Source organism: Miscanthus floridulus, chromosome 2, assembly GCF_019320115.1.
Source record: "Miscanthus floridulus cultivar M001 chromosome 2, ASM1932011v1, whole genome shotgun sequence".
In the NCBI taxonomy this organism is placed as follows: Eukaryota; Viridiplantae; Streptophyta; class Magnoliopsida; order Poales; family Poaceae; genus Miscanthus; species Miscanthus floridulus.
This window is the reverse complement of record NC_089581.1, coordinates 4,527,519-4,539,317: the sequence shown is the minus strand read 5'-3', so window position 1 is coordinate 4,539,317 and position 11,799 is coordinate 4,527,519. Positions and strand designations below refer to the sequence as shown.

Sequence of the window (11,799 nt, the reverse complement as noted above, 5' to 3'; positions counted from 1 at the left end):
ACAAGCCCAGTTGGTTTTACAAACAGCAGTCTACTACAGGCTGAAGTATCGTGTCAATTTGCAGTCCAAAGCACTACACTTTCGGTCTAATCTGAAATTCTGCCGAATTGGCTCCAGACTTCGCATTCGCGTCCCTTTCAGTCTACTACACGTCTTTGCAATAGGATGGAACGGTATTATCTCGGGTATCGCGAAGTTCCTCCCGCCGAATTATCCGTCCTCATCCCCAGTAACTTCTCGGGATATTCTGCCCATTCCGCGGTTCGGTCTAACAGATACCCGCGGGTATCATCCCGTAAACAAGGACCTTGGGTCGCGTTGCAATCGAGCGTTCTTCTTCACCGGGTATAAGTGTCGGAGTCTCGAAGATGCCGAGGAGAAGGAGTGAGGTTGCGAGGAGGACGAGCAAAGGTGGCAGAGAGACCGAACTGAGGAAGCGAGGGGCACGAGCGCTCGTAAGACATGCGTGCTTGTGCTGCTGACGGAGATGATGAGGAAAAATTGAACGAGGGTTCCTAGAACACGCAAACTATATATATGACTGTTCAGATTTGGACCAAAATACCTATGTTGAGCTTCTTTGAGCCTAATACTCGTATGATAGCTTAAATAGTCGGGTTCCCCAACGGGTAACGGGGACGGGTAAACAGGGAACGTTCCCGTACCCGCTATACCCGTCGGGTATAGATTCTTGCCCATCTATATGCCCGCGGGTAAAGATATGATCCCATCTCCATCCCCTAATGGATCAAATACCTGTCGGATATCGGGTCCCCGTTGCCATCTTTATTGCCAACCGATACAAACATAGCACGACCGGCCGCTTGCTTGCTCTTTTTCTTTTCTGGGTTATTATTACTAGTACCCAAACATGGCAGCGTATTTTTGTGGGCGTCGATTCCCATCTTCGTTCCAGATAAGCTCTGCTCGATGCACATTCAAGCAAGACGAGCACAGGCACGCACGTTCGATCCGAGCGATGCCAGAGCAAGCGGCTGGTACCGTGCAGTGCCGGCCCTGAGGGGAGGGCAGGAGGTGCGACGGCCGAGGGCCCTCGCGGGATTGGAGCCTAAGCCGAAGTATATAATACTCCATACCCTTTAGCTATTGTCCATTAGGATTTAAGATTAATGAGAAGATGCAGCGGCCCATCAGCAAAAGGGGTCGTCGGCCTCTTTCTTTTCGGGAGGCAAGGAGCCGAGCCGCCGACACCCGCACACGCACACATAGCGATCGTGAGTCGCGACTTCCGGACTTCTGGCGAGACAGGAGATTGCAAGAGACGCAGTGGTGATCACCAGTTCACCACGCGATCACCAGCGCAGATCACCGAGACACCGACGCCCAAGTTCTAGTCTTCCAAAAGCCAGACGACGGCGTTTCTGACGACGGCGGCGACCAGGCAGCTGAAGCAGGGCTCAACGAAGACGACGACATCTGATCTTGGTTATTGCCTTCTGTCCTTTTTATGATTTGTGAATCTTGGTTCTGAATAAGTTCATATCCAAATTGTCTAGGTCCTAGGTTTTTTTTCCTTGTTCAATTTTTGTCTAGTATTTTGTACTCATATAGTCATATTTTTCTTGTAATTTAGGTTAGATGTTCGAATTTTAGAATGTTACCTAAGAAATATTTGTTGAAAGGGGCCGTCGCGACGAGTTCGCCAGAGGGCCGGCACTGGTACCGTGGCGACCGCGGTGATCAACGGGATCACCGACAGGGCACTCACCACGGTGATGCGGAAGCTGCAGTCACGGTCCCGCTCGGCGGCCACGGACGAGAAGCTGCAGCGGCTGGAGACGCTCGTGCTCAAGCTCCGCTGCGCGGTCGAGGTGTCCGAGAAGCACGCCATCGGGAGCACCTCGCTGCTGGAGTGGCGCGACAGGCTGAGGGAGGCTGCCGCGGAGGGCGGAGCGGTCGTCCTCGATTTCCAGCGCCGAGCCAGGGAGGAGTGTGGCGAGGCGGCGTCAACGAGCGCTAGCGCTAGCGCGAGCGCGCCCGGCCAGCAGCAACCCGCCGGCGCCTTGTATTTCACGAGGAGTGCTCTGTCTGGTATGGCCCAGCGGGTGCGCGACGTCACGAGGAGGCTCTTCTCGACCGATGAGGACAAGAAGTAGAGCAGCGACTCCGACTCGCCAAGAGGAGCGCACCGGCATCGATACCGGCTGAGCGCATTCAACGAAGAAGGGCGTCGAAGGGGGACGACCAACCCGCTGTCTTGCGCTTGCCGAGCATTCGATCCTGCCCTCGAAAGAGGGCGCTGGCATCTCCATCCCGTTGTTCGGGTGAGAGCAGTGGCAGGGTGACCCTGTGGGATTCAGAGCACAGATCAAGGAAGATGAGCTTTGCAGCTTTGTTCATACAATCCAGAGCTTAGCTAGGAACTTGGTAGGTTTCAACAGGTTTAATTTCATTTCGTCTGCCTAAGTAACTTTGATCCTTTCCCATATTAAACCAAACCAATGTGCAGTAAGCTCTAGGCAGGAACTTGTTGCCACCAAAGTCTGTCTATCTTCCAATGAAGTGAGTTCATAAGTACCATTAAGTTCAATTCACAACGCTGTGGCTCCCCCGCTTTCCAAAATATTTCTGACAGAAGTGTAATTCTCCTACCATTTCATTGCTAAGTCCTTTTTTCCCAAGCACATGTTGGCACCATGCTGAAGTGTAGGTGCATCACCAGAAATATATATTCTGTAGGAAATATCCTTCAAGTGATGTAGCTGACATTCTGACACCATTCCTGCACAACGGTCAAGAAGGTTGTATAAGTGCCCCCATACACATTCTGTTCTCTAATACTGAATTTCAATGCTTGAAATGGGACTCTGTTGCTTGGCATTGGGGAAAGGCGATGCAACAATAGCTTAGGAATATTTGATCTACCTATGTACGACAAAAGGTTAAATCTCCTGACTACAACAGACCAGATGATCCAAATTCTAGGCATACCAACAGCAAGTCTATAAGACAATACAAATCTACTTTTGACATCCTTTTGGCCAACAGGCTGTTGGGGTTTAGTCCCACATCGGATATCGATGGTGGGAGCACAACATATAAGGCGGGGGGCAGTCCAACCTATAAAGCTAGTCTTTTGGGTTGAGTAAGGCCCATGACCTTATATGTTGTCAGCTTCAGTGGACCTGGGACTTGTGGGAGCGAAGGCTCGTGGTAACGAGCAAGCCAAATCCAAGATCGAGAACTCGGTGGTCACCGCCGGTTCCAACACAGGCAACAGATAATACAAATAATGAAACAAATGATATGCTGTGCCAGCTGAGATATTCCACTTAATTGTCCTGCAAGTTCTCATTATGTTTCTATCTCAACTCAATTGCTTTATAAATCTTAATCCTAAACTAGCAAAAGTGCCCGTGCGTTGCAACGGGAGGAAAGGTAAAGGTTTGATATCTATGTGTTGTTTTGTCTTGAAAGCTATAGTTTTTCATTTACATCATTATAATTTTATTGCACTCGACGTTATGCTAAAACGTATATATAATTTTGACTCAATATATTTCCTTCTACTTAAGTAATCAATTGCATCTATGCCATAGCGCAGGTGAACACGAAGGGCCAAGAGCGCACGTTTTCACTTCCACTTCCAATTATACCATCAAATAATCAATAAATATAATGGAACATACTGCATCCCAGTGAATTTATATAGTGTATAAACACTTTATCGTGCAAATTTTGTTAAAGTCGAGACCAAGAGGACACAATTAATCAATGGGGAAACATAATACCCTATCTTTTATTTTCTTTCTTTTTTTATTTTTTCTCTTCTTTCTTTTTTCTTTCTTTTTCTCTTCTTTGTCATCCTTATCTGCTATATGTGGCCTCATCCATTCACACCCCGAGGCCTCCAACTTCATCCGCCTGAAGACTTGCCAAGGCGGCCATGGAGCCCTGACGGGCCGACGGCGCCGTCTCGTCAGATTGCCCCTCTGTCGCCCAAGCCGTAGTCTCCACGCCTTGCGCCATTGTCGTTCCGGTCTCAGCATCTTTTTCCGGTCTCAGCATCTTTTTTGCGCCGCCTCACCTGCAGTTGATATGGTGCCTTGCATATTTGGTTTAATTGGTGTTCAATTTAACCCAATTTGTATTCAGTTTATTTATTGAGTTGTTTTATTGTATTCGATTTCTCCTATCATTATCGTTCGTATTTATTTATTGAGTCATTGTATTGTATTCGATTTCTCCTATTGGATTCGTATGGGGAGTCCATCACGTTGGAGGTGGGGACACAAATCAAGGAAAGGAACATTATGGATAGAATAGAAAAATTATTAAAGATTATATCCAAACTGAACGACACTTTGAAAAGAGGATTACCGGACAAGAAATAAGAATCCGAGTAGAGATCGGAGTTGGACGAAAAAAATTGTGGCAGAAATTTTGCCTCTTAACCTCTTGTAGTCATAAATATAGGTCCAACATAAACAACTCAGGCTGTTAATAACTTTGGATGATCACTGTAACACATCCGATAACCCCAACGGCTGCTGGGATCGGCTGGGGACGGATCAGAGGGGTTGAGGGCGGCGGCGGCGTGCTGTACGGCTGCCTGGCCAGTGTAGCGGCGGCGGCCTGGCTGCAGTAGGCGGCGGCTTGGCTGGGAGGAGCTGCGGCCTGGCAGGAGAGGGCGGCGGCGGCAGGGAAGAGAGGAGAAGAGAGGGGCGGCGTTGGGAGAAGAGATAAAGGGTTTAACCCTAAACTTGCTTAGTTTCTCATTAAATGTCTCCCTCATATATATAAGGGGGGTTATAATCACTAATGGGCCTGGCCCAAGGGCCTAACCATCTATTAAGGCTAAAACATAATAATTCGGCCTATTGCCATTCCCTAGCCATTAACTGTAGACTTAGGGCGTTGCCTCCTCCTAGTGTGGGCCTTGCCGATCATGACAATCACTTTGAGCTATTAGCGCGGAATGCTGCTTCTACTTCTACTTTAGGATTGAATACCTAATAAGAAGCTTGTTCTCTATGGAGATGAAAAAGTTAATCAAGCAACCAGCCGTTGACAAGCCTGGAGATGACGCTGCTTATCAAAATCCTACAGTATGATAGTGGTTGTCTGGTTGCACAGAAGAATCCCATAAATCTGCTATGAGCAGGAGGCAGCAGTTAAGCAGCACATCTGATACCTTCTGCTTCAGTAGTATTGTGCTGTCAGATGTGGGTGAGGTGCATCCACAACGTTACAAGGTACTATTCTCAGTAGCAGACCCAGGAAGACGCAAGAAGCCCTGGTGATGCAACTGTGATCCCCTGGTATGCCACTCCCAGCCCCAGATAAGCATCCTCAGCAAATGGGCCATGTACTGGGCCCTAAGAGATTAACAGGAGAGGAGCCCAGGGTTGCCGGGCCCTGGGTCTGCCCTTGACTGTTCTCAATCTACAAAGAGGTGGAGAAGTTGCACAGTACACTGAGAGGTCAGATGATCTATCATCTGATACAGAAAAGTTCATAAGATTGGTTGAGCGGGAGGTTTTCGCAGAGAGCCATAAGAGATCAAAGCAAAAGGCCCAGGGTCCAGGGCACACTGGATGTGAAATGTGTTCTGTAAAGTTGAGTCTGAAAAAGAAAGCTCCTATACAATGGAAGAAATTATCTCCTCTTTGATGCATACTGGATGCCAACAAAGGAGAGTGCAGCGCACAGGAACAAATGTGACATCAAATCATGAGGTTGGTGAGATGGACTTAGTTGCCTCGGTCTATGCCTCCCCCTCCCCCTCTGCCTACCCCAGTGAGAAGCTAATGGCAAGCAAGAGGCATGGAAAGGTCCAGGGAATTGGCAGAAACCAGTAAAACCATGAGAAAAGAAAGATAAGAAATTTGGAGAAAGATCCATTTATCGGCAAGGAAGGGCGGGCCTGGTGCAAGCGGTAGAGTCTTACCGCCTGTGACCGGAAGGTCCCGGGTTCGAGTCGCGGTCTCCTCGCATTGCACAGGCGAGGGTAAGGCTTGCCACTAACACCCTTCCCCAGACCCCGCACAGAGCAGGAGGTCTCTGCACTGGGTACGCCTTTTTTATCCATTTATCGGCAAGGAAGAACGAAGAAATGGAGAATGAGATGTGAAGGAAAGGAGACAAAGATCATAGAGCAAATTGAGAAACGTATAGTTGCGCATACAATATGCTCCTACAAGTGATCTTCATTAATGTGTATCAGTAAGACTCAGTATGCAATTTGAAATATCTAAATAATAAAAAGTATGCACTTCAACACAGCTTCCAATATCCTTGAACAAGCATCAAAACTCTTGGCTACTGAAAGCTTTCATATTTCAAATGAATGGACGAACCTTGAAAGATTTGCAGAAGCTCCCTTGAAATTATCATTAACATCATCTTCTGCAATGCCCTCGTTAATGGACAGTCAGAAACAGGATAACCTGGTGAAAAACAATTGCATCACCAGAAATCGTTGCATGAGCAGGAGCCATTCTTGAAGCGATGGAACCGGCTGCGATCACGCACTATGATCTCCCGGTTATAAACCAGTGAAATGCACTTTATTGCTGCATGACAATCCGAGCATACCCGGAGATTCTTAACCACACGGACCTCTGTACCAGGAGGAGTCCTCAGTAGCACAAATGCAATCGCCAGCTTCTCACTGTGCCACTGAAGTGCGCCCTCCTTATCCTCCTCGTCAAGGTCAAGGAGAACCTCTGATGTAGCTGAGATGCGCCCAACACGCCTTAGCTCTCTTGCCATCTCCTCGAGACCTCGACCATCATGTATATCTCTTTCCACTGTGGGTGCGACTCATCTCCAGCTATGAATTCATGAACCTCCCCATCAAGCTCAACAAGGCTGCAACCTGGCACCTTTTTTATTCCTCTCTTGCTCATCTCTCTCCTAATCTCTGATTTCTCCTCCCACCTCTGTGTCAGCGCGTAGACATTGGAGAGCATAACATAGTTGGCCTCATGAGCCGGGTACTCGTTTAGAAGATTCCTGGTGATGCTTTCACCAAGCTCAAGCCTGCCATGGGCACGGCATGCAGCAACAAGTGTCCGCCATATTATTGGGTTTGGTTTCATGGGCATCAGTGGCGGAGCTGGGCTGGCCCAACGCCTAGGGCCACTCCATGGGCTCATTTTGGTAGATTAATTGGGCCTCTTTGGAACAGTGTGCTACAGTGTAGAGAAAATGGGCCGACGCCTGGGCCGTGGCCATAGTGGCCCTAGGCTTATATCCGCCACTGATGGGCATCATATGAACAAACTCCATTGCTCGCTCGACCATGCCAGCACGACCAAACATGTCAACCATGCAGCCATAATGCTCGATCTTAGGATCAATGTCATATTCCATCTTCATTGAATCAAAGTAGCCATAACCTTCATCAACCATTCCAGCATGGCTACACGCAGTGAGCACCCCGATGAACGTAACATCATCAGGCCGCACGCCAGCAGTATTCATCTCCTCGAACACCGCCACAGCCTCCTTCCCACGACCCTCCATTGCAAGTGCATCAATCACTGAGGTCCAAGACACAACAGTCCGCTCCTCCATCCCTTGGAACACTGCCACAGCCCCATCCACGTCACCGCACTTGGCGAGCACGTCTATCAGCGCATTGCACAGCTTCACAGATTTCCCAATCCCCTCCCTCTCCATGAAGCGCCCAACCCACCGAGCAAGCTCGAGTGCTCCCAAATCTGCTGCTGCTGCTAGAACACCAATCACTGTGACCTCATCTGGCCACACCCCGCTGGCCTGCATCTCCATGAACAGCCCAACTGCATCACTCGACAGCCCCCCACGCACATACCCGCCGATCATCGCGCTCCAAGTAACCGCACTCGATTTGGCCATTCTGTCGAACACATTCCGCGCGTCCCCGAGGAACTCACCGCCGAAGCAGGAGTACATGTGTATGAGAGTATTGGAAACATACTGGTCGGTGGCGAACCCGAACTTGAGAGCCGCGGCGTGAGCCTGGAGCACAACGCCCGGGGAGCCCGGGAGCGCGGCGCACGCCTTGAGGAGGAACGGGAAGGTGAATTTGTTCGGCAACACGGCGCTGCGGAGCATGAGCGGAAAGAAGGCGGCGGCGCGGAGGCGGGCGGAAGTGAGCGGGGAGGCAGCGTGCGCGCGGATGAGAGTGTGACGAGGAATGCGTCGATGGGGACGGAGGGCTCGAGGTCTCCGCGGCCCGCGCCGCAGACGGCGGGTAGCGCCAGGCCGGTGCGGTGGAGAAGCGACGGCGCGGATGCGACGGAACGTGCGATGGAAGCGGCGGCGGCATTTGGCCGAGCGCATGCCCGCCAGGCGCGGGGCAGTGTGGTTTTCAACTTTTTTTAAAAAAAAAATTACGCAATAGACACGCACACCGACCCTACGTACATAAACCCTACCCTTACAATGCGCATTGGCAACTGTCAAGTGGAAGCAACCCCCTATCGGAAGCGACTCCGATGTCTGAAAAGTTTGATGAAAGATTTTTCTTGACAGATATAAAGTTTGAAAAAAGATCATGGACAGCCATGCAGCTGCAGAAAATCAGTGTTGCTACAGTTTTGTGACATGCATGGCTAGCAACGGCAGCCTCTGCCCGCGCTGTTCACTCATCAGACATACAATGTTTTTCTCTCACAACAAATTAGCATCAGCCATTTTTCGAGCCAGGCACAATTTGAGTTCTGGTATAACAAATCAGTAAAAGGAGAGTTCGTCAGCTGGGACAACAAATTTGGCCTATATCTGTCAACATCACTATGATCAAACACTAGGGTACATGTGAGTTGATTCTCTTGATTTGAAAACTCGGAAAATTGTACAGTATGCCTCCAAATGGATTTGCTGGCGATGAACAAGTTCTGTATAGGTTACAGTGATGATAAACTAAGCTGCAGAAACTAGTCAGCATAGGATGTCAGGATCTACGAGTAGATTTTCCATATCCCCAGTCCATAACCTACTTTGATCAGCAGGAGCTCGAATACCATGTGCATAATGCTTGTCATGCGGACTTTGGAACCAGGTATCTCGGTCCAATTAACAGATACTTCTATCATTGGGATCCAGAGGCGCTTGCACAGGTATACAAGCTCAACATCAAAACACCACCTGCCCATGCAAAGAAAGGCAAGTTGTAATAACCATCCATACTACGTTGCGTAGAAAGCAGATTTGGTAAACAGCATCACTAGACTTCAAAGAAGATAAAGAGAGCAGAAAAGAATACCTCTTCAATCTGATATTTGTGAAAAGCTTCCTTGCAGCTGCTCGTGTGAACATCTTAAACCCACACTGGAATTGGTAACAATAAATGAGACCGTGAACATTGTCATTAAAAAAACACATGTAGTGTCAGTGGTGCTTGTTTATTACAAGAACTTATATGGTTGAAACAGAATACCTGTGTATCTTTAATCCCAGGACCAGCAGTCAACAAAACTACCAAATGGAAACCTTTCATAAGAAAGTTTCTATACCATTTCCTCTGCAATAAAGCAGGATAAGAATGAGCAAAATACAAGGTGAAAACTTAGTAGAAAACCAAAAGACTGAGGGTAGTGAGCAGTAAAGAGAATTACTGTTGCAAGAGCCTGCTTCTCTAGATGAGCTCGGGAACCAAAAACAGCAATTTCAACATCAGATAGATTATGAGATGAACTAGTAGATGTTCCTGGGCTAGACTTAGCTTTCTTAGCCAATGCATGAACCTAAGTGCGAAAAAGAGAAGTTCCAAAAAAAAACTAATTCAATACCAACCAAATTAACTTCCAGAACTTGATGTTTGATTTATCTTATGACGGAGACAGACCTGAGCTTCAAGCTTTTCCAAATCAGTCACTTTAGTTGCACCATCAGCATCAAGCATGAGTAATAGTTCACCACGTGAATGTAGCATTCCCTATTAGACCATGCTTCCACAAAAAGAAGAAGGAAAGCACCAATTAGTTTAAATTTGAAACCTAAGCCCTAAGGTATAACTAGGGATTTCAACACTCACTTTTCGGACTGCTTCACCTTTCCCATGATTTCTCCCAAGTAGAAGAACTCTAACATTATCAATCTTGTGTTGCTTTACAAAACCGAAAGCGACTTTAGAGGTCCAGTCAGTGCTACCATCATCAACAATCAAGACCTTGACAGAATTGGTTAAATTCCGAAATTAGCTAGGTTAATACAGGTTTCAATAAACAAAAGGCTCTGCACTAAAATGCTCATAGTTTGCTTGCGCCCGGCAAGCTGCGAAGGGGATTGCAAATTGCGAATAACAAGCTAGATTTCCACATACCTCGTAGGAAAAGGACTTGTCAGCAGTTGATCGCCGCTTCAAGTAGCTATTATAGAGAGGAAACAACAAAGTAATCAATATAACAATTAACCACTAGCTGCTAAGGAAATTACCAGTATAGATTTCAAGGCACAGTTCAAAGTTCAAAGATAAATATAGCATTGAGCTGGAGTAGCAAATGCCTTACTTGAGTGTTTCTGTAAGAGCCTCGGGGAGTCGATGCTCCTCGTTGTAGGCAGGAACTATCAACGAAATATATTTCTCAGGAGGATCAAAAACCGACGGACAGGGAACCTATATAACAGTCAGTTCAGACAAGCAAATCAGCAAACACCTAGCGTGCACACCATGCCACAGCACGGGACGAACACTGCAAGAGCAATCAGTACACTACCTTCTTGAGCGAGTTGGGGTCCTCGAAGAAGGCGTCCGAGACGGCGGACCTCTCCAGCCTGCGGCCGAGATCCAGAACATCACAGCAGTCAACACGGCAAGCAGATCGCGGGGGAAACGAAGAGGATGAGACAGGAACACGGAAGCTGACTTACGAGTGCATGCATCCGATCTTGCGGATGTGCTCGAAGAAGACGGCCGCTGCGCCCAGCACCAGGATGGACACCTGCGCAAAACACGGAGAGATGGCGTGAGCGCCGCGGCGAGGAGGAAGCAGGGACGGAGGAGCAGGGTTTGGGGGGCAAAGGGGAGGGCGGTACGAGGGTGGCGAGGAGGAGGGTCAGCGAGAGGGAGGCCGGGAGAAGGCCGGCGACGGCGGAGAGAGGCCATGCGGCGGCCATCGTCGCGGTCCCGACGGCCGGCCGGTGCCGAGTCCACCCGCTGCTATGCTCTTCGAGTGGGCTTTCTGGTGGGAGATCTGCACGCCCAAGACGTATAGGGTTAGACTGCGGGCCGGCCACGTTGCACATTTGGCATTTGCACTTGCAGGGTTTTCTGTTTTAGGCCATGTTTAGAACACGTTTTTTTATTTAAAAAACACGTATTTTTTAATCCTGCATTTCTTTTTGAAAATTTTGTGTTAAAGCATCTCCAAGAGTCTCTTTTAAACTCACTCTTTAAATTATCATGCAGAGAATCATTTAAATAAATGTTATTCTCTCAGTCTAAAGAGTTAGTCCACTCTTCATTTTTAGCTAGGGAGAAATTTGGAATAGAGAATGGTTATATTTAGAGATGTAGTTAAAGAAGTTGTTGAAGGATATTTGTTCGTCAAAATCTTTATCACTATCAATTAGAAAGTATACAGAGAGACTCTTGAATATGCTCTTAGTGTTGCAAAATTCTTACATTCTAAACAGAGTTTTTGTGTTTTCTACACTGTGTATGTTGCAGCAAACATGTCCCTTTACTTTTTAGTGCTTTGTATGCCATATTCTTTGCAGCAAATATGGCCTTGCTGTTAGGTAGCATCGCAACAACAAAAACTTCGAAGTTAAAATTTTTATATGTGATTGTAGTATTCTAATCGATGATAATTTTCTTGTCGTTGCTAAACATGCATGTTTGCA

At 47.7% G+C, this 11,799-nt stretch overlaps 1 protein-coding gene and 1 pseudogene across 2 annotated transcripts; both read right to left on the bottom strand.

Annotated features, from left to right (window-relative positions):
- Positions 1-2,302: 2,302 nt before the first annotated feature.
- On the bottom strand, positions 2,303-8,278 carry LOC136535988 (pentatricopeptide repeat-containing protein At4g21065-like; annotated as a pseudogene).
- A 492-nt stretch (positions 8,279-8,770) lies between these two features.
- Positions 8,771-11,150, bottom strand: LOC136537711 (uncharacterized). Of its 2 annotated transcripts, XM_066529670.1 has the most exons (11): positions 10,990-11,150; positions 10,825-10,895; positions 10,671-10,728; positions 10,464-10,570; positions 10,277-10,322; positions 9,989-10,123; positions 9,800-9,889; positions 9,570-9,698; positions 9,392-9,475; positions 9,218-9,282; positions 8,771-9,099 (listed from the first exon to the last, which is right to left on the bottom strand). In XM_066529670.1, the coding sequence occupies exons 1-11, from the start codon at positions 11,068-11,070 to the stop codon at positions 8,913-8,915; spliced, it is 1,053 nt and encodes a 350-aa protein (XP_066385767.1). In that variant the 5' UTR covers positions 11,071-11,150; the 3' UTR covers positions 8,771-8,912. The 2 variants fall into 2 exon arrangements, with proteins under 2 accessions (XP_066385767.1, XP_066385768.1); XM_066529671.1 differs by lacking the exon at positions 9,570-9,698.
- Positions 11,151-11,799: the final 649 nt, after the last annotated feature.

Excerpts from the sequence above, each read along its gene's own strand:
- LOC136537711 (XM_066529670.1), bottom strand. The coding sequence starts at position 11,070 with ATGGCCGCCGCATGGCCTCTCTCCGCCGTCGCCGGCCTTCTCCCGGCC. Across the intron at positions 9,476-9,569 it reads AGAAGCAGGCTCTTGCAACA|AGGAAATGGTATAGAAACTT; the intron begins GTAATTCTCTTT and ends GCTTTATTGCAG. Across the intron at positions 9,283-9,391 it reads CTGGGATTAAAGATACACAG|TGTGGGTTTAAGATGTTCAC; the intron begins GTATTCTGTTTC and ends TACCAATTCCAG.